The following is a 21,890-nucleotide window of genomic DNA, read 5'->3' as shown; positions in this document are numbered from 1 at the left end:
AGTTTACTGTGTTGAGTTAGCATTGTACAGAAATTAACAGCCATATTGGACTAGAAATGTTAAACTTAATTTTTTTTCCATTTGTACAGGGGTAACGCACTGTATTAAATATGTAAGGTCTTATCTACGTGGGTTTGATTACAGAAACTAATAAAGTATTCTCTAAATAATGAAAAAACAAAAAAAAAGCACTGGCAGAGGGCACAGGCATGGCGCCTATTATGGCCTCCTTAGGGGATGGAGCCAGGCTTTGGGGGCCCAGGTCCCGGCCCGTGAGACTGAGGTTATGGCTGAGGGGCTGGAGAGGGGTAAAGCTCCCCGCACCCACCCTTGAGTCCCACGGGCATGCACAGTGCAGTTTACAGCAGATGGTGCCCAGGGCTGCTTCCTTCCAGGAGACAGCAAAGAGCACAGCTGCAGGGCCGGGCAGCGGGGCCCCAAAAGCCCCTCCAGCTGCCCGCGGCACCCTCGCCTGCACCCTGCCCCTGACCCCAGAGCTGAGACTCACGCCTGGGTCCCCCGAGGACTGAAAAGGAATGACCAGACTCATGTCACACGTGTGACTCTACTCCTCCCTCCCAGTTCAGCAGCATCTCCAGCTCTCTTGCCGCCTGAAGTTCCACCTCGCACACCAGTGTTTCTCAGCCAGTCTTGGTTCAAAGGTAACAAAACAGCCCAGCATGGAGCTGCCCGGCATAGTCAGGCATGAGGCCAGCAGCCCCTTCTAGGCCCCACCAACAGCTGAAAACTGCAGCCTGGACCTCAAAGCTGCCCCAGGGCCACAAGACTGGAAGGAGCTTCCAGAGCTTCTGGTCTAAGGTCCCCAACCTTCATCGCTGGGGTGGAAAGCCGAGCTCCCCAAGCAGTTCTGGCCCGGGGTTTGGGGGGAGGGGTGGGGTGCAAAGGCCAGGCCGAGGGCGCTGTGGCCGAACCCTTCCCACTCTGACCCGAGGCGCACTCCACCTTGCAGCAGGCTTAAACGCACATCCCGCGTCTGCAGGCTGGGCGGGGAGACTGCCGCCAGCGCAGCTGGGCAGAGGGGAGGGGCACCTGAGGAGCAGGGCAGCAGCAGATCCATGACCGAGGAGTCGGCGCCCTTGGTGTAGACGTTGATCTCATCGGTGAGCGGGTGCCGGATCACCACGGACATCCTCTTGCGGGTGGAGTCGAAGCCCAGCGTGTGCAGGAGCTGGAAGGTGAGCCTGCCCAGGTGGGGCAGCTCCACGGAGACCTGGTCGGGAAGCCGGTCCACCAGCGCGCAGCGGTAGGCCCTGGCTGCGTACACCAGCGCCGCCTCATCCGGGCTCTCTGCCTCGTAGTGCAGCTCCCCCTCGTGGCCCGCCTCGGGCTTCTGCTCCAGGGCCCAGCTCTCGGCCGGGCTGCTGTAGCCGTTGCTGGCGATGGACGGGGCCGACTGGCCCCGCCTCTCCTCCAGCTTGAGGAACATGCTGTCGCTGGAGAGGCTGGACAGGAAGCCGGACCCCGACTTGGGGCTGGTCTTGGCGGTGGCCAGGCTGCCGGTGCTGCTGCAGGTGGAGGCCAGGCGACTGGGCGTGAGCCGCCTGAGGAAGTCCTCTAGAGTCTTCACCGGGGACTTCAGCTCGAACCTCACCCTCACCTGCTGGAGAAGCAGCAGAGGGAGGGGAGGGCTCACGGGGCGCTCACTGCAGGAAGGACTCCGGGAAGCGCGCTCACCGCGGCCTTGCAGAAAACTGGGTGCCTCTGTACCCCCGCCTGGCAGACTGGCTTATTTATCCCCAGGGCCGGCGGTGTAGGATCCCGACGGCCAGGCGTTGGCCCGGGGGCCCAGCTCGCCCGCCGGCCGCACAGGGTCCGCGGTGGAGCAGCAGTGGATTTGGAGGAGGTCGGAGAGGGCAGCACTCAGCCCCTGACCATCTCATCCCCCCGTGTCTGGGACCTGGAGGCTCGGGGGACTCCTGTCCGCCCAGCGCCAAGCAGGGGAGGAGCTACGAAGGCAACAGGGCCTCCCGAACTCCCTGCGGGCCGCTCCCCGGCCCTGCTGTCCCGAAGCCTGTCCTGCCCCGAGGCCTGCTGTGGGAGGCGGTGCCTGCACTCTCTCAGAAGGACAAAGGGGCTCGGGCTCCGGGGCTCACTTTCTGCCTCGGCTGGTCAGCGGACGTGACGACCACTGTGTTGCAGATGGTGAGCGCCAGGAAGAAGTCGAAAACATCGGCCAGCTCCGCTGAGAGGCGGGCCAGGGGCTGCTCCTGGTGCCTCGCGACGGCCAGGCACTTGGCACACTCACTGACCTTCTCCAGCAACTTCGGGTCGGGCGTGATGTCCTTCTCCTGGGAAGAAGCCACACTGACGTGAGGCGCCCAGCGACTTGCCAGCGCCCCGGGCCGAACTGCCTCAGGAGCCTTGATCTCATCACGGCACAAACAGAGCGCCACCTCACACGAGCACGTATCACTACTAGTGTGCACTGCAAGAGCCGGGACTCAGCTCATTGGTTCCACCACCTGCCTTGCAAGTCCAAGGTCCCGAGTTCCATGCCCGGTACCAAAAAAAACAAAAACAAGTGTGCATTGCAGAAAATATTATCACATGTGGAAAGAAATGCATCTATTCTGATACATAAGGAACATTTCTTGTAAGATGTCTAAGATACACTATTATAAAATGATAGGTATCAATCTCGAAAAATTCAACAATTCTGTATCACACTATTCCACAAAATATCTACTTTTGAAAATCATAGTCTGCATTTCCTTGCAGCTCTTTGGTCTGTAAATATAAAAAAAAAATTTATATGCACATTGGCAGTTTCCATTTCCCCCCAACACACTGTATTTCTGAACTTTTGCATGGATTTAAGAATTTGGATGGACATATCATAATTCTTCTGATCATCTCTTTATCCCCGGATACCAAAACCCGCCTTACCACTTCAGTGATGTAAATAATACACTGGTGACCTTGGCAGAGCAGTGGCTGACTGAGTCACTAAATCACCAGGTCAGAGAGCGAGACCCTTCAGACACCCTTGACACCACTGCAGGATGCTGTGAGAACTCCGGTGCGTCTCCCTCGACCTCCCTGGCATCCTCTCCCACCTGCCCTGTGGACCCACCGACTGGCACCCACGATCTGTGATCCCCTCCATCTAAACACTTCCACGAAGGACCTGAAAGAACCAGGAGGCTGCCCAGACTGGGCACAATGGATTTTCTCTTGTCCCTAAAAGATTTCAGATGGGAAAACATCTTTCAGGGTCTGCCCCGCACCACGGGACATTTTCCTGCTTAAAGACAGTGGTCCATACACGGCAGGCAGGGCAGGGAAGAATGCAGCTTTACTGGATTCGGGCTCATCTAATTAAAACTTTCTGCGAGGGCAGGGGAATTGGCTTCGAATTTTCACAGTTGTCACCTTGATTTATTCGTGTCACTTGGCAGGACACATCCTGTCGGTCACCCTTTCCAGGTGGCTCACCTGGCAACCGCCCAGCCAGCACTGTGGCAAAGAGGCTGTGTCACTGTGTTGGAAAGGACACTACCGTGGCGGGGTGTTGGCCAAAAGCTTCTAACACAACAGTCCAGCTCTCCAGCAAGAGCATATTTGTTCGGCTGAATAGAGACACTTGCGACCATCAAGGAAACCAAAGTGGGTTGGGGGGGTAGCATGGGGTGGCGTGGCCGGCCCCCTGGGGCTCACCATGGGGCTGCTGAAGGCCGTGTGCCTGGACAGCTCGCTGGCCCTCTTGGCCTCGGCCCGGCCACCCGAGCGCCAGTGGGACTTGGTGCTCTGCGTCCTGTGCACGATGCGAACGCTCTGGCAGCTCCCGATGCTGCTGTGCTGAGGCCATGATGCCCTCTTGGGCAGCATCTCCTCCTCCTCGGAGTCTGCTTCCTGGTACCTAGCCAGACGCTGGGCTGCAGGGGTGGGGACAGAGTTAGACATCGTGGGCTGGGCTGGGCAGGCTGGGCAGATGGGGGGCATTTTTTTGTTTTGTGGACTAGGATTGAACCCAGAGCCTTTGTGCTGAGCTACATTCCCATCTCCCTTTAAAACTGTTTAGATTGTGACAGGGTCTTGCTAAGTTGCTAAGGCTGAGCTCTGACTGGTGATTGTCCTGCCTCAGCCACCCAGAGTGCTGGGATTACAAGTGTGCACCAGCACGCCTGGCTCGCAGGGCATTTTTTATTCCACAAGACTGCTGGGGGGAGGTCCTTCAGAGGCCTTGTGGACTACAAAATAGCAAGGGTGCATTTAATGAGAATGTCCTCAGTCAACCTGAGGAGGTGGATGGGCTCAGCTCCACTTCCCAGAGAAGGCTGAATCTCACCTCAGAGAACTCAGTGTCTGGTGAGGTCACAGATACAGGGACAGCAGGGACCCAGGGACCCTGGGCCACACAGCGGGGCTCGGGGGTCTACCCATCCCGCAGGGCTCATGGGGCAGCCTGCCTGCCCGAACACTCCAGGCAGAAGAGGCATCATGAGTCTGCGTGGCAAAGGGAAGCAAGCCCACGGGACTCAGGCTGGAGCAAGGCTGCTGGTGGGCGGCCCCCTGCTGGGCCACGGGCAGGGCAGCGTCTGCACGCGCCTGTCCTGCTCAGCGCTGTGGTACAGGAGGCCCACACCCCTGCCTCTAAAACTGCAGAACAGCTCCTGCAGCCAGGGCGTGGCCCCCCGCCAGTGAATTTCACTAGGATCCCGGCTTCCATCCCGCAACTGAGCCCTAGGGGGCGCTGCCAGTCACAGTTCCCGCAGCCTCTGGAGCTGGTGGAAGGAAATGGCCTGAAAAGGAGCCTGTGTCTTGCTAATTGATGGCTTTTAAATTTTCCTTGGGTCCCAGGTAGGACAAGTCCTGAGGACGACTCAGGCACAGCAAGCTTTTAACCAGAATCTCAAGTGCAGCTGCAGGGCCAGGTGGGAGCACAAGGTCTCCTAGCATCCTGACAGCCCATTGTTCGGCGCTGAGAAAACAGGGATAAGGAGGGACTTCACCTGCCCACTGCTGTAAGGCTGAGCACTCTCAACATCAGATTGCAGGGAGCAAGGCCTCTCCTGAGCATCCGGGTGACAGGCGTGCCGGGAGGAAGACAGGGCAGCAGGAAGGATGAGGCTGGGATGTGTGGTTGTGTCCACTCTGAGGCTGTGGGCCCAGCCTGTGGCCACTGCTGAGGTGCTGGTAGCAGGCGGCCTCCGGCCCAAGTGGATTTGGGTCCACAGGAGGGTGAGGCTGAGGTTTAGGGGTGCCTAGCCCTGGGCACACAGTGGCTGGCTCAGGCTGTCAGGTCCCAAGGTCAGAGAAGGGCACCCTACAGTCTCTGGGGCCTGTTGTGCTCTGAACAGTGAGGGGCCACCCTACATGGACTGGCTCACTGAGAGCAGACGGTCACAGGATAAGCTGGCCAGGACCTCTCTGCCCGGGCCTGTGCCCGTTGAGGCACCAGGAGTCCTCTCCTACGTCTGCTGCAGGTGACAGAACCCTCTGGTATCACAACAGGCATCTGGCAACTATCAAAGACTTTCTGTGATTCCTCCCCATGGAGCTCAGGTCCCGACTTTAAAACATCCTTGCTAATATTATGTTTGACTGACAAATCATGGCTCGACACCTTTCCAGGACAGGAGGTGACATTTTGATGCATGTATATAATGTGGCGTGATTAAATCAGACCAGTGAACACATCCATCGCCTGGCCTATTTATCACTTTTCATGATGAGGCCGCTGAAGTTTCCTCAGTTACTCTGAAAGTACATTATTATTGAGCATGTAGTGCTCTGCTGTGCAGGAGACTTCGAAAGCTACGCTTCCTACTGGAAACTGGGTGGAAGGCACAGGGTGGCAGGGAGAGGGTAGGGAGCCGGGAAGAGCTCTACTGCTGCTATTACTGGAAGAGGAGCCCTGGCTGCAGAACAGAGGAGCCCTGTCTGCAGAACAGAGCAGCCCATTCGGAGGCCACAGGACCCCAGAACAAGAGGGCCGTGCAGGTTCCCTTCCCACTGCGGCTCCCTGAGCTGCCTTCAGAGAAGACCGAGGCCGCAGAAGGTGGGGAAAGGCGGGGGGTGGGCAGGGCCGCCTACAGTCAGAGGTTGGGGTGCATCTCTGCATGACCCAGACACGGTGTTCCTGGGGATGGACTTCTGCGTGCCTCCCGCTGACCATGGAGACTGATGGGGACAGCAGGACGCTCTGCGGCCCTCGGTGTGGCAGAACGGGCGGGCAACTGTGCCTCAGCAATGAGGCCCTCCAGCTGCTGCACTTGGCAGAATGTGAGTGCAGAACCCAATGTCCGGTGATGCCAGCCTGGTCTACAGACAGCGCCAGCTCCAGGCTCCTGAGGTGCTCTGACACCCACATCGTTATGCTGCCTTGAAAAGCAGCAATCTGAAGTGCCTGAGGCATGTGTGTGTGTGTGTGTGTGTGTGTGTGTGTGTGTTTTCTGGCCCAGCCCAGACCGCAAGCCCCACCCCCAGACTCACCATTTGCATCGTGAGAATATTCCACCCCAGACACGGTGCACCTTCGGAAAACCATCTTGTTCTCAGTTAAAGTGCCGGTTTTATCTGAGAAGATGTATTGAATCTGCCCGAGGTCTTCCGTGATGTTCAGAGCTCGACACTGCAGCCGGGAGTCCATTTCCTCATCGTACAAGTCTATGTCCTGGTTGATGAAGTACACTTGGCAGACTTTGACGATCTCAATGGAGACGTACAAGGAGATCGGGATCAGAACCTACAAGATGAAAAGCACAGCTAATGAATGGCAGTGGAGACAAGGAGCAGCAGAGTCAGTCCAGTCTACTGAAATGGCAAATGACTACAACCAGAAGGACGCAGGGGCTGTACTGTACCTTAAGAGTTTGGACAGGTTGGTTTAGAGTCACTATTGGAAAAGGACTAGAGTATTGCAAAGAGTTTAAACTAGTTCAGCCTACGGCGCAACTGCGGAGCAGATGTCCACTGTCGTGTCTGGAAGTGACCATGGCGTGGACAGAGGCAAGCATTTTCATATTACTAACTTTTGCTCGCTCAAGAGAGGCTAGGAAGGGAGAGAGAGAAAAGAGAAAAAGATGGCACAGTCAGAGCTCTTGCAAGCAACACCACCTCCAATCCCAGGAGCCCTCGACCCCAGCGTCCCCTGGGCCCAGGGCCATGGCTGCCCTTCCCCTGTGGACGCAGCCCCATGGCTTGGACAGCCATGAGTGGAGGAGGCAGTCCGGTGTGTTCCTCTGATCTCGTATGGTACAAGGCAAAGGGAAGAAGGCTTCGAGCAAAACATTCACCGTGACCTCTTGAGAACTGAACACCAACTTCCTTGAAATTGGTGTTTGTTTATATTGTAGAGTCACAGTATTGAATTAATGTTTATGAGCCTAGAATATCCTATTCAGACCAACTGGGTTCTCCTGGTATCTTAATTATGTTAATGAACACCAACCATTATCCTAACTCAAGGCTAGAACAAAATTTGCATGTATGAAAAAGACTAATTTGGAAAGCTAAATAAGGCTGCTTCCTGTTGAAGAAGCACAGATGTCGAGAGACTGTGGAGCCTCCCACCCAGGCGAGCACAAGCACAGGTCCTCTGGACACTCTGTGTTCTCAAAAAGGTTGGTGGTGACACCCCAGGCCCTCTTTGCTCTTTGGAGCTCTGGGACCAACTGACTCTTTCACAGATCTTTCTGGCCATGGGTCATCAGCTAATGACTGGGCGTTACAAGGGAGGCAAACATATAGCAACAACACTAATAGTAATAACCAATACTAATGGCTACAGTGTGATACTGATATTGAAGTCCAGAACAGAAAAGACAACTGGGCTCTGAGTGCAGCCGTCTGGAGATAAGTTGACAGCAAGTTACCCAACTTGGTTTCTTAGTTCTCACAACAGACCACAGCAGTGTGACATGTTCACCTTAGGGAAAACGGGGAAAGATGTACTCTTTGTATCAGTCTTTGAAACTTTTCTGTAAATCTTAAAATTATGTTGAAACAGCACTGTATTTAAGTAACTGGGGCTAGGAATGTAGCTCTGTGCTGGAACACTAGCCTAGCATGAGTGAGGCTCCTGGTTTGATCCCCAGCATTGCATACACATAAAGAGAAGTACAATGGAAAACAGCAGGATGAAATGATAACCAAAACTAAACCTAGAGACATTAAGAACCTTAGGAAAAGCAAAGGAGACTTTCAGTTTGAAAATCACCCAAGGAAAAACCCTGTAGATAAATGAAGGTGGAGGAGTAAAAAGCCAGCACATCAAATGGATGGATGCATCTGTGGTCCTCCCAGAGGCAGGAATTCTCAGTAGAGCATGGCGAGTTTTAAGTCCTCCTGAGAAAAGTCAGCGCTGATCTCATGGCAGTTAGTACTGTTACCTGCAGAACTATTATCATTGTCAGAAAGGAGTACACCGCTGCTGTGACTGGGGACAAGGAGCTACCATCAGACTCAGGGACATCAAACAATGCTTTCTTTTCTTGGTATCGCCGTACCCACAGTCCGTGTCCTGTAGCAACATTCAAAGAGAGACGTCATTCGTTGGGTAGGAGAATAAGAATGCTGCTAGTGTAAATGAAGACAATCTTGAGATTATGACTAGCCACAGTAACTTGGTTTTCACCTGCCTTGCCACGTAACAAAGCCAAAGCACACAGGACTCTTGACACCTGTGCCCAGACCCCTGGGAGGAGCCCAAAGTTGGACTTTCCCGCACACCAAGAGTTTCTGACCGTTGGTGTGAAATGGCACACGGGTCACATGGAGGACTTGTCACAGCTGAGTGTTAAGCCCTGGGGAGAATTCCCAACTTGTGCCTCACAAATGCCCGGTCTCATGGCTGCTTACTGAAGACAAGCTGAGCTTTGGATACTGCCCACTAGGGTCCCTTCCCGGAGAAGCCAGCTACTGTGCATAATTGAATGAAATCAGGCCCACATCCATCTGAAAACAGAAGCCCTGTCATGCTCTGTGCACTATGTCTTTTACCACGGAGCCCTGAGCCCACGTGAGCTGCCTGGTGCAGGATGACAGCCAGAGCAGGGACAAAGTGAAGGTCGGGTCCTGGGGCCTTACCAGGGCCCCCACCACGCCCGTTCATCAGGGCCTCGAAACACAGCCTGTCCTGTGCTGACAGCCCTCAGTCCACGTCAGTGAAAAAGGTGGGCTTTGACTTTGGGTAGTGGGTGGGTTCCCCGAGTTGGGACAGCCCACCGCGCTCGCCTGGAGACTGCTCGGCAGTGTCCACTCATTGCTGATCCTCCCAGGAGACTTACCGACTGCTGAAAACAGAGACATACAAATGAGGAGAAGGACACACCAGAGCACGTCGGAGTTCATCTGCCTCTCAAGCTGGCTGCGCTTGTAGCGGGGCCCGCTGTTGTTCAGCAGAGCCTTGGTCTCATGTCCTGCAGGGGAGGGCAGGAGGATGTGGTGAGTCAGTGCCCAGCGGTTAAGGGACCGTGATGAGGATCCGCGGAGTGAGCCACCATGCTGCCACCAGTCTGCTACACCACACACTCAGCCAGCACGGCAGGGTATAAAATTAACCTTGCATATGTTTTCATTTTTCGTACCGAAGATCGAACTCGGGTCCTTCCTCTTGGGAGGCAGGTGGTGGAACCACTGAGCTACATCCCCGGCCCTCACCTTGCATATGTAACAGCCTCAGAGAAATGAATGGAAAAGGTCAGAGATTTAGCTCAGTGGCACCACGCCTGCCCCGCAAGCAAAATGTCCTGAGTTTGATCCCGGGTACCAAGGAAAAGAAAAAAAAAGGAAAAATTGCCGGGGATTTAGTTCAGTGGTGCCATTGCCTGCCTTGCAAGCGCAAGGTCCCAAGTTCAATCCCTGGCACCAAAAGAAAAAAAAAAGAAAAGAAAAAGTGAATGGAAAGAAATATGCTAATATGACAAGAGAAAATGTTTAGTTAGGGCGTTGTGGGAAGAATTCTTGCCCTCCTTTTCTCTCTTCCTAATCTCCTACAGTGGGTACAAGCTAATCTCCTATCAGATTCAAATCAGGAGGCAGGGAGCGTGGAGCACCCCCGCGAGCGCATGGGGGAGGGCCGAGCCTACCTGCATAGATGACGATGCCGACCACCGCCTCCGTGTTCCTGATGGTGCAGCCGCGCAGCAGCAGGTTCTCCTTGCGCAGGCCGGCCTTCTCTCCGCCGCCGTGCATGCTGTCGGAGAAGGCGGCGCACACTGCGGGGCGGCACAGGCGCCGCCTGGCCTGTCTCAATCCCCGCCGCCCGGGGAAGGAAGGCCGGGAGCAACGGAAGCCTGGGAACACACGAGGAAGGGGGCTCCAGGGTCCCCGCACGTGGGTCTCTGCCATGGCTGCTCCCTGCCAATGGGGCACCGGGAAGCAGCGCTAGACCATGACGTTATTTACTTCGCACACAGGCCTGCTTTACCCCAGGAATTGGCCACAGCTGGTGAAGGACAAACTGCAGAACTGCAGGGCACAGCTAGGAGGCCTTGCTGGGGTCCCTGGTCCATCTGACGTGCTGCATAGGTAACTCACTCCACACTGGTATCTCTCACTGTCACAGAAATAAAAATAGGCCTCCACAAAAAGGAATGCTAATTGCTCTGGCTACATTGCTTTACATCTTTTTTCTTATTAAAAGTCATAAAGTTGACCAGGCATGATGGTGCACACCTGCAATCTCAACATTCTGGGAGGCTGAGGCAGGACGATCACAAATCTAGGCAACTTAGCAATTAGCGAGGCACCATCTCAAAACTAAAGCTAAAAAAAAAAAAGCTAAAAGCAAGGATGAGGACGCAGCGCGAGGCAAAGGCCCTGGGTTCAGTGCCCAGTACAATCCAAAACAAAACATAAAAGAGGTCATGAAATTGCTAAAATCATTAATATATTTCATTTGAAATGTGACAAACCTATGCGAGGAGGTTACACATGGTTTCTCCACTTTGTGGATTCGGAAGGACAGCCCAAGTTTAAGCCACTAATCCTCCAGCTTGTCCTCTTGGTCCACCAAGGACCAGTGCTGCTGGGACAGCCCCTGTTGGGGCCACGCTGGGACAACACGGCCCTAGGAGGCTGAGGCAGGACACAAGAGGAGGCCTCGCAGGCTTGGCTTCCAGAACAGGGCAGGCCCAAGCCTGACCCCCCGGCAGTGCCACCAAGAGGGGGCCTCTCACAGAGCTGGCTTTCCTTACCCCCAAAGGGCAGCCCTCTGCACGCCCACTGCCCAAGGACTCCCCGTGGCTCTCGACAGCTCACAGAGGTGCTGGGAGGCCTTTCCCTCCTGCTAACCCTGCATGATGCTCACTGACCATGGAACACATTTATTTTCTACTTTACAAGAAAGGCTAAACAACAAAGCCAAGGCTGAAATGCATGCTGGGATGATGCATTTCCCGAAAGTCTTGTGCAAGCGCAAGGTGTTTGATCAACACAGAGGTCCCTTAGGCAATTCCAAGACAGAAGGAGGCTTTCCTTCAAGAGTGATCCCAGACCGAGATCTCTGAGCTGCAGCATCAGGAGCCCAGCCTGCAGAAGGTGCGGGGACACCTTCCAAGGAGAGGCCCCTGGGGCACTGCTTCCCCTCTGCTGTCCCTCCAGGAGCAGCTGGATGGCCGAATGGTTTCTCTGGGACAGCAGTAACAGCTGAATCATCAACGATCCAGTCACACTCACCAGGAACAGGAGACCCAGTGGAAAGAAGAACAGTGTCTAGATTAAGCTTTCTTGGGGACAATAGGCACCTGTTTTTTTAGCAACTATAGTATCCACAGGCTCTGCCTCCACAAATTCAACCAAAAATTCCCTATGATGAGTGTTGTTGTGTATATGTAAAATGCACCAGTAAATGTTTTGCTTCAAAAAAAAAAAAAAGAAGCCATCTAGAGACGAGGGACCGTGTGCAGTGCAGGTGCACAGGTTACATTCAAACATGGCGCCGTTTCATTTCCGGTACTGGCGGGAGGAAGTCCTGGAACTGGTCCCCTGGATACCAAAGGGCGACAGTGCCGCACTTTGTAACCAGGCCACACCTGACGGGAGCTCAGCATCAGCAGGTGCACTGGCCTAGGAGACCACAGCAGCCAGAGCAGGCTGCAGTCCAGGGTGGGCCCCCAGTGCCCAGCAGCTGCAGCTCAACGAAGCTGCACCCAGCATAGCCGCCCCTGCTGCAGGCTGAACCGAGACCCCCACAGGGTCCACATGTTACAGTCCAATCCCAGGGCCGCAGGCTGTGACTGCATTTAGGGTCAGCATCTTTAACAAAGAAATTCGTCAGAATGAGGTCACTAGCATGGACACTATGCCGATGTGACCAGGACCTTAGGAAAGGAGACTGGGACCTAAACATACAGAGGACCACGAAAGACATGGGGAAGACGACACCCACAAGCCAAGCACAGAGCCCTGGGAGAAACCAGCCCTGCCAACACCTGATCTCAGACTGCCAGGCTCCAGACTACGCAAAAATGAACTTGTCAAAGCTGCCGGGTCTGCGGCAGCCTTGACACTGAACATATCCTTCAATGTTGAATCTAAGCTACTTGGAAGAGCTCATCTAGTTCAAGTCTCCAAGCTGCTGGATTCATCAACCAATCTCTTCTAAACCAAAACTGTCCAGAAGCAAGATTTCATGAGAGGACTGTCTGGTGATAACGAGTTTCCACTGAAAAGGGCCACATGCAGGATCCTTGGCCAGTGGAGGGGTGCAACTAACAAACATCCGACCAGCTTCTCTCTCTGGAAAGATGGCACATCTCCAGGACCACACTCGCTGCTGAGAAAGGCCTCCTCTGTCTTTGTCCCACCACGGGACAAAGACAAGCTCCAGCTACCACCAGAATGCTGACAGGTGCCCCGTGGGATAGAAAGCCATCGTTCAAGCACAGGGCTGCAAGTCCACAGCACTCAGGTGGATCCCCAAGGCCAGCTCGGTGCCCTGCACACTCTTCAAGCTGACTCCCTCCCTGGGCCACACCTGCTCCCCCCAGAGACCCCCGTCCTCCCTCCCACTCCCTGCTGGGTAGTGGCTCCTGTCAGCCTGGGCAGCAACCTCGGGGTTCCTGAGCCCTCTTCCCTCTTCATTTGTGCACCCACTCCACCAAGCCTCCTTCTCAGCCTCTGCAGCTTGCCCTAATCCAGGGGGTGCTGGAGCTCATCGCACACTTTTGGTATCTCGTACCACCAGCCTGGGTCTCTCATAGGCACCAGAGGACTCCTCTCAGGGGCACTTGTGAATGCTACATTCTCCCCAGCTCCCACTGTAGCTCCTCACTTCTTCCAGCTTGGCACATGCAGCTCCTTCTCAGGCCTCCTTGTGCCTGCCTTCTGCAGCTACACCGCAAGGCCATGTCCTGTCTGTCTCATGCAGGCCTCCCCTTGGAGGAGCTGGGTCCCCTGGCCTGGCCTCAGGCTTCACAGTTCATAAACATTTCTGTGCTAAGTGCCCAGGTCCTCCAGCTGACAATCCTCATGTTACTCTGTCTCGCACTCCAATGTCTCCCTCTCCGCCAAGCAAATACTGAGAGCATTTGGGTCTATCCAACAGGGAGCAAGAGAACACGAGGACTTAATTCCTGTTCCCCTTGAGGCTGAACATGGCTGTCTCCAGGGACCTCTGACCAGGGCGCTGGGTCTCTGCACATCTCCTTCTTGACCTGAGTCCCCACTGGCCACTCCTTCCCTCCAACTGCTGGGCCTCATGGTGGTCACAGCAAAGGGGCAACTTACCCAGGATCCACACATCCCTTGTGGGCCCCCTAAGCTCCACTCACTCTGTGGAGATGGATCCTCAGCAAATCACTGCCCTCTACTCACATGAGCCTGATGCTCCATGTGACCCCAGGGTCCCTTGGCTGAGGGAGGAAGAGGATGGAATGATGGGTAACAGGTGATGGCTGGCACTGCCAGATCCCGCCCAGACTTTTCTTTAAAATAATAAGTTGCTCTGGCTTTATTTAAGTATGAAAATTACAAAATTGTATTTTGTGTTGATGTTCAATTTTCTCTAGATGCAATTATGTCAGCGCCAATTTTAAAGAGTCACATTGCCATAGTTACAGTTCACTGAGAGTGAGGATACTTTGGAGACATCCCACACCAGGCTCCACCTGAACACTGGGGAGGTGACGGGAAAGGAACCGAGACAGCTCTGCTGTTGGCAATGATCCTGCTGCTGCCTCCTATGGAGCAACAACCCTCTCCAGAGGGGGGTTTCTACCGGGACGAGGAGGCCACCCCACGCCAGGCTCTGGACTGGGACAAACAGGAAGGAAAGCTCAGAAGCCTACTCTACAGATTCTTACTTTGAATTATGAAAAGAAAGCAGGAGTGGTTATACTTGCATCAGCCAAATAGACTTGAGGTCAAAAATGGTCCCAGGAGGAAAAGAAGATCATTATATAAAGAAAAAGGGCCAACTCCTTGTCAGCTGTAACAATTATACATGCACAGGCACCCAACATTAAGCACCTAAACATAAAACATTGACAGATCCAGAAACGTGCAACTGGCTTTGCAATGTGAAGTGGAATTCAGCCTCGGAGGACCAACCAGCCACCAGCTTCTTTGCTTTAGTCCTGAGGAAAAGACCAAATGTTCCGATGAGTTTTGATTTCCAAGATCCTCATGCACCATGAAGATGACTGAACACAATCAAGCAGCCTCAGCCAGGTCTCCATGCACGGGGGCCTCAGAGCTAGCCGGCCTTGGGCCAGTGCTGAAGACAGAGCGCTGGGAAATATAGCTGAAAGGGGTGGAGAGTGCTGCTATTTCCAGTTCCTAACTGATCATTTCATTAGCGTTTAATCGTGGGGATTGTCTTAAAGAGCACTGTCTTAGTTACTTTTCTCATCATTGAGACAAATTACCAGACACCCAAAGTTAAAGGAGGAAAGGTTTATTTAGCTCATGGTTTGTAGAGGTTTCAGTACAGAGACGGCTGCTCCAGGGCAGGGTGGCCTGGTAGAGGGCATCGAAGAGAAGATAAGCAGCAGCAGCTGCAGCAACAAGCAACAAGCAAGGACCCTCTTTGAGCCCTTTATATCCTATCTAGCTCTCTGCCCTTAGGGCACACCCAGGGTGGAGCAGCCTCAATTCTACCCAAGTTAATCAGTAATCACACACCCTTCATCCCAGCATCACAAACTCTAGATCCAGCCACTTCTGAAAAAGCCCTACCTATGACTGCATGAGGCTTTGGGAGGACACCTAGACACAAGCCATAACATTTCACCTCTGGTCCTCCAAAGACTCATGTACTTCTCTTCATGAGAAAGCCATTTAGTCCATCTCTAAGAGTTGCCAAAGTCCTAACAGTTTCAGCATTGCTGAAAAGTCCAAGTCTAAAGTCTCCTCTGAGATGTAAGGCAAACTCTTAGCTGTAAGCCTCTGTACAAATGAAAAGAAAGTTGAACACTTCCAACACACAATGGCATAAGATAAATATTTCTATTCCAAAAGATACAAATGGGGTTACAAAGGAATGGAACCAAAGCAAGTCCAAAGTCCAGCAGGACAAACATTAAGCCCTATAGTTCCACTTCCAACATCCTCAGCAATCTATGGCAAGTTTGTGAACTCCAAAGGGTTTGGGTGGCTCTGCTCCTATGGCACTTCTGGTGGTTGTAGCTCCCATGGCTTCTCTCTTGGCCAGCTCTGCTCCCTCTTTGCAGTTTTCCTCAGATGATTCACATTCCTGGCTTCTCCAAACCTCCCCACTGAACCTTCAGCTTTACACTCAGAGCTTCACACATTGCCTTCTCAGGGGCATACTGCCTGGCCTCCCAGGTATTCTTTTGAAATCTGGGTGGAAGTCTTCCTGACTCCACAACTTTTGCATTCTGCATGCACCTAAAACCAGTGCCATGTGGATGATGCCAAGGTCTGCTGCCAGCTGGAGCAGTAACCAGGCTGCCTTCTCTCTTGGCTGTAGAGGTTCAATGCCTATGAACCAAATCCCAAGGAACAACTTCCCTAGGCCACCACTATTCTTGAACATGGTGCTCTGGGGCTCTCCTCTCAAAGCAAAGTCCTTCACTTTTGCAACTCTGAGGCTGCAAAGGGTGGAGTCCTGCTGCTTCCTGTGATGTCCTCAGGCCATCCTTTCTATTCTTCTCTTCCTTCCCGCAATCAAGATCTCCTCTGCTTTATCTTTGCAGTCCACAGATTTACTGGAGCTTCCTTTCTTGCCAAACTGAAAATGGTTTAAATCATTCTGCTGGGCTCTTTGCTCTTGATTCTCAACACAGATCTGGTTAAAAGCCCCCAACTGTAGCCATACCACTGCCCCAACATTACACTGCCTTGAAATTTCTTCTTCAAGATTAATTAGTCCACCACCCTTAATCTCAGGCTCTAGACATGAGCACAATGCAGACAAACTTTCTGCCAAGGCATAACACACATATTCTGGAGTCCAACAGCCAATGCAGTCCTTCTTTCCAACAGAAACTTCCTGAGCCTCATCTTTACCAGCAGCATTTCTAGCAGTGTTCTGGTCTTCCAAGCTCTGACCAGAATCTCCTGTTAAGCACAGCCTCAGGTGTTCCAGGGCTGCTTTTTCAGCCTAACTTTTTCTAACTCTTCCCACAAACCATTCCCAAAGGCTCCTTAACCATGTGGTCAGGGCAGAAGGCCAATGTCACAAGCAGCAAGTCCAAGCGATCTTAGCAGCTTCTTTCTATCCCTTTTGTATTCTATCTAGGCTACCAGGCTTAGCCAACCAGGGTGCCAGTGGGCTGATTTAGTAATCACCTACCCTTAATCCTAGCATTGCACCATGAATCAATCACATGCTCTAGATTCGGCCACCTCCAAAAAAGTCCCACCTAAGACTGCATGAAGCTTTGGAGGGACAGCAGCTAGACACAGCTGAAACAGTAGGGACTGTCTTAAGGAACCCTGTGCTTTACAGTGCACTTGCACAGTGGAGTCTTCTAACATTTTCTAACAGTAGCTTGGGAGAGATTTCCCATACTATAATATCTACTCATTGAAAGCACACAGTGCAGTGCTCTTGGTTTTTGTATATTCAAGTTGTGCAACTGACACCATCAGCTAGTTTGAGGACACTCCCCGAAGAAGCCTTGTACCCACTGGCACTGGCTCCGCATTCCTGTCCCACTCTGCTCTCCAGAGCCTGGCAGCCCAATCCCTCCGTCTGTGCAAATATTCCTGGCTCGATGCGTCCTGCCCGCCATGTCCTCAGCCCTGTGGTTCCTCCCTTGTGTTCTTCACTGGATTCTCTGGTCAGCCCATGGGTTGTGGGGCACAGTCATCTCCAGAGTCAGAAGGCTGGACAGCTCTCCTAGGGCCATGGCGTCTGGCCAGGGGACGATGTAATCCAGAACGCAAGCTTAGTTCTGTTCTCCAGGTGCAAATGTCACAGGCTTGAGTCTGGACTGCCTGCTCCGAAAAAGAGGGACACCTGGCAGCAGGCCCGGGCCTGAGCACAGGCTCCTCGGTGGGGTATGAGTGAGGCTGTTGTCCCCTGCAGGCTGAGGGAGGCTGGCCTGGGGAGGTCACGAGATCGGAGCCAACAGCTCCGGGACTGGCCCTGCAGCTGACTCGGTCCTGAGACTGCGCCTGAGCTGCCTTCTGGGTAGCTCCTACCCTGCTCTGCCTGGTGCAGCCTGACGGGAGTGCTCCCCAGCCAGGGGCTGCCTGGCTCTTCTCCCTGTGCACTGCCCTCACCTGCACAGGTGGAGTGGGGAGCAAGGCACTCGCTCCAGGGGGACCCAGAGTCCCAGGAAATCTTTCACGACAGTGCCACCCACAGCCACCTCCAGAGCCCTCCGGGCTAGTCTGGCTGGGACAGGGCTTCCTGCTCCCGGATGGTGCTGTGCGAGAACCAGATGCCTCGTCTGTGACCATGGTGCATCAGGTACACAGGCAGAGGCCTGAGCTCCGCACCCCTCGCCCACACACCTGAGGCCTGCAGCTTGCAGCCTCCCTGACAAATGTCCCTCCATTTCTCAGGCCTTTGCCTCTCTGGCCTTGCTCTCCTTCTCCCCTTCAGGTCACCCTTTTAGAAAGTATGGCTGAGCAATCTGCTCCTCCATCTCCTGCACCTTGGCCTGCCCTCTTGTGTCTACAGCTGCTTGGCTGTCACCTTGCTCAGGCTCCTGAGGAATCCAGCACACTGCCGACCTCCCTCCCACGTAACTGCTTTGCCTCCTGCTTTGTCCCCTGCTTCGCCCGAGAAGAGTATCCCTGTCACACCGAGTACAGCTGCTCAGGTCTTTGGGGATTACTGCCTTCACTTCTTTCCTTTCTCTCCTTGCCCTCTGCCCCATGTGACCTGGTTCTTCCCTGACCTTGAGCATGACCTCTAGGCAGTTTCTGGAGCCCTCACCTGCCCCCAACTCAATGGTTTGGAAGTGATATGCGTCATCCCCTGTGGGTTTGTGCACTGGAAGGTTGGTTCCCTGGAGGTTGTTACTGCACCTCTGGCCCAGTCTGGCTTCTTGTCTGGCAGTGTACTCTCCCCACTGTCACCATGATGCTGCCCACCGCAAGGGACACAGCCAGATGACCCTCATCAGAGTCTGCACTGTGCTGCATGTTCAGGCTCCAAAACCATGAGCTAAAAACTGCTCTATTAAGTACCCGTCCTCAGACATTTCATTATAGTAAGGGCAAGGGACTAACAAGTCCTGGCTCAGGTTCTCTTGCTGTGAGCTGAATCACTTCGCTTTACATATCTGCCTCCTCCTCACACTCAGGAATCCTCAGTACCCTCTTTTTTCCTGAGCCCTTTCTGATATACACATTGAAGACCCAGCTCTCTCCTGAGCCTTCTCTCCCCTTGCTTTATATTATTTTCTGTAATAATAATTAACAGCAGCAGTCACAATGATAAACCCAATATGCATGAAGTACCTACTATTCTGTGTATTACATTAACTAAACTTCCAATAACGACATGAGGCATATCCTAAGATTATCCCATTATATACCTGGGTCAAGTTAAGTGACTTAGCCAGGTTATCAGACTAGAAACTGGGCCGCAGATCCTGCCAGCCTCAGTGCTATGAGGTCCACTAAACGGTGGTGCCCTAAAGTCCCGTGAAGGCAGGATTGAGGGCTGCTGCTGAGGGAATCCGTCCTTCCCGGGGTCCATCCAACCCACACAGGCAATGCACATACGGGAGTCCTGGGAGCTTTCGGACACTGTGTCTGTCAGGACCTCATGGGGGACTCATGGGAGAGAAGGGAAGAAATTCCATGAGCCAGGCATGGTGTGGACAGGGAGGTCTGTGTCTCCATCCTTTTTTGATAGAGCTGGCCCCATAAGATACTCCATGGGCACCTCCGAGAACACTCTCTGCAGAGGTTAGTTCACCATCACAATCATTACTCAGGGCCAGGTGTCTGTGGAAACCCACCACCTGGCCTGGGCCTCACAGCGGTGCTGGGGATGGGACTGTGTGCATGAATTCCTCAGGTAACGGCCAACAGGACCTGGAGGAAACAGTCGGGAGCGGACAGAAAGAAAATCCACGCGGACAGGTTACGTGCAGGTAGGTGAGTGTTCTATGCTCTGCCAGCGTCCCTGGGAGCTCCGCACAGGCAGCAGTGCTGGGTGCATCAGCAAATCGGGAGATGCAGACGGACCCTAACACTCTCAGAAATGGGGTCCACTTGCAGAGTGCCTGACCCCCTGCTGTGCAGGGACGAGGCCCCGCTACACCTGGCCTCTAGGCAGTCGCCCGTGTCACCTGTGAGCTCACACTGGGAGCCGGACGCCCTAGGGAGAAAGCGCCTCATCCTCCAGGCCACACACTGAGTCTGCAGAGCTGGCTGACGTGGCCCAGCAGGGTGTGTCAGGCCTGTGTCCCTCGGGTCCTCATCACCTGCCACATCCCCCGGAATCCACTCTACACAGCTGCCACCTGCAACTCAGCAAGCCCTCCCAGACACATTTGTCTCTTCCATGCACCTCCCCACACCAGCTGACTACACGTACAAGCATTATCACGGTTATTCAGGAACTTTCCAAGCAGACAAGAAAGCACAAGGAATAGCTAAGGACCCCCGGGTCCTCACCAACCAGCTCTGATCAGGAGCACGGAACCCACAGATGGCTGGTCCGGCCCGCTTGTCCGGCTCCGCGGTGCTGCCAGTTTGGAGAAAGGACAAGGACTGGACCATGAAACATGACACACTCACAGGACTTGTTCTCAGGCTGTGGGGGGCTGCCTCTTTTCCCCTAAGTAGAATGAAACAAACATGAAAACGAGACGTTCTGTCTGTTTCATTGCTGTACTACATCCAGGGCCCTGAGCAGAGCCCGACAGTAAGCGCTCAGGGACCACTTGCTTGACGATGGAGCGAAGGAAGGAGAGGGTGAACTTCTGCCCCGGCCCCCGCCTGGCCCTGTGTGAACGGCCGCCCTTCCCGCGCCACAGCCTCTCCTTCTCTGCTCGGGCTTGCCAGAGGGAAACACAGCCACTCCTCAACGGGGCGCCACTGCGGGGGTCTACAGCGACAGGGTCTTAGGAACTACCCCACAAGCACCACGAGGGTGTAGAGGCAGGCAACATTTCCTGAGGCCACCCCGTGTGGCAAAGAATACACAATACGTGCGTGCATGAGTGCGCACATGTGTTTGTGTGAGAGAGAGAAGAGACAAGTACAGGTCACATGGTACTCACATGCAACCACGAAATCGACTCAGGTCATTGTTTGGCTTCTCACACTCGATTACACTGGTGAATGTCAGAGGGTTGAATTCAGAGACCTGAAATAATAACATGCATGCATTAGAGAAATGGAGACTCAGGCTCTTCCATTGTAATGGGCATTTGTTTCTTGGTCTCTCATCTACTGCAGGGACATTTCAGGGATGAATTCTGCATATGAATGTCTGCAGAATGTGAATACACACAGAACTCAGCCCAGGCTTTCTCATCTTTATAACGAATAATAGCTAATCCCTTTATAATGAATAGCAATTATTAAACGAGTATGAGTTAGTAAGTGAGCTGAAATGATGATAGCTTGAATGCAAAATAAGAAAATATGAGATAACAGCAAAGGAAGCAACCAGTGATAGAAAGGGATGAAGGAGTTTATTTATTTATTTTTGATAGATCCACTCCTTCTAATTTTCTACATAGATTTAGAGAAGCAAATTCCATCTGAATAGCAGGAATCTGCACACTAAAAATTCTTCATAGATCTTTGCTGACAAACATTTAAATGGCCAATGTGTGACCCGGCACCTTCCTGTTATCTGGCTCCACTGATGGGACAATGGCTCCCTGCAGAGGATCTTTAATGTGGAGCTGGGCCACTGGTAGGTACAACAGGGCCTGGCTCAGGTGGGGAGAGCAGGCGTGGAGGAGGAGGAGGAGCAGAGAGGGCACAGGGAGCCAGCCTTCGTACAGACAACTGAGTGCAGTTAGTGGAGTCCTCCTTTATCGGCCTCTCAGGCTGCCATTGCTTCTTCTCCCCAAAGTGCCCCACACCCTTCATACTGAACTGAGCTGTCTGCAGGTGCATACCATCAGGTGGCTACAACACAGCAGAATGGGCATGAGCACCTCTGACACCACCACGGGTGTCTGTTCTCCTGCCTCAACAACACAGTTCCCTGCACAGAACGCAGCCACTGGGTGACACGCGAAGCTCCATTCCACTGGTTTTCTAGTATATCCTGCACACTAATAGAAGGATGCGCTAGGCGACAGCAGCTCAGTGCAGTAAGGGAAACTGCAATGCTACCTTGTAGTTCTGGAGGCTGAACTCAAGGCCCCAGCCTCACCTATGCTAGGCAAGCGCTCTGCCAATGGGCCACAAAGTGCTACTCCAAAGCACTGTCCTGCAAGTTCCTTAGCCGTGAGTCCCTCACCTCGGACTCTTGGAAGAATGAGGATCTGTTTCAGATGTGTTTATTTAAAGCTGCATGGATGATCCAGAAG

General features: G+C 53.4%; 1 protein-coding gene across 13 annotated transcripts in view; it reads right to left on the bottom strand.

The window, feature by feature from the left end:
- Atp10a (ATPase phospholipid transporting 10A (putative)) overlaps positions 1-21,890 on the bottom strand; it is a 122,012-nt gene that overhangs the window by 23,147 nt on the left and 76,975 nt on the right. For 7 of the 13 annotated variants that reach the window (XM_087188198.1, XM_087188203.1, XM_087188195.1 and 4 more), the window contains 9 exons: positions 20,622-20,707; positions 10,053-10,159; positions 9,552-9,641; positions 9,252-9,383; positions 8,355-8,485; positions 6,457-6,709; positions 3,679-3,896; positions 2,115-2,309; positions 1,051-1,621 (listed from right to left, as the gene is read on the bottom strand). In XM_087188198.1, coding sequence (XP_087044324.1) covers positions 1,051-1,621; positions 2,115-2,309; positions 3,679-3,896; positions 6,457-6,709; positions 8,355-8,485; positions 9,252-9,383; positions 9,552-9,641; positions 10,053-10,159; positions 20,622-20,707 — 1,783 coding nt within the window. Of the gene's footprint in view, positions 1-1,050; positions 1,622-2,114; positions 2,310-3,678; positions 3,897-6,456; positions 6,710-8,354; positions 8,486-9,251; positions 9,384-9,551; positions 9,642-10,052; positions 10,260-20,621; positions 20,708-21,890 lie in introns of all 13 variants that reach the window. The other 6 variants (XM_021250171.2, XM_087188200.1, XM_087188197.1 and 3 more) reach the window with 5 other exon arrangements.

Source organism: Heterocephalus glaber, unplaced genomic scaffold (genome assembly GCF_053883595.1).
Source record: "Heterocephalus glaber isolate CG9 unplaced genomic scaffold, H.glaber_assembly_v1.0 deba00001531, whole genome shotgun sequence".
Taxonomy (NCBI): Eukaryota; Metazoa; Chordata; class Mammalia; order Rodentia; family Bathyergidae; genus Heterocephalus; species Heterocephalus glaber.
This window is presented reverse-complemented; position numbering and strand designations above follow the sequence as displayed.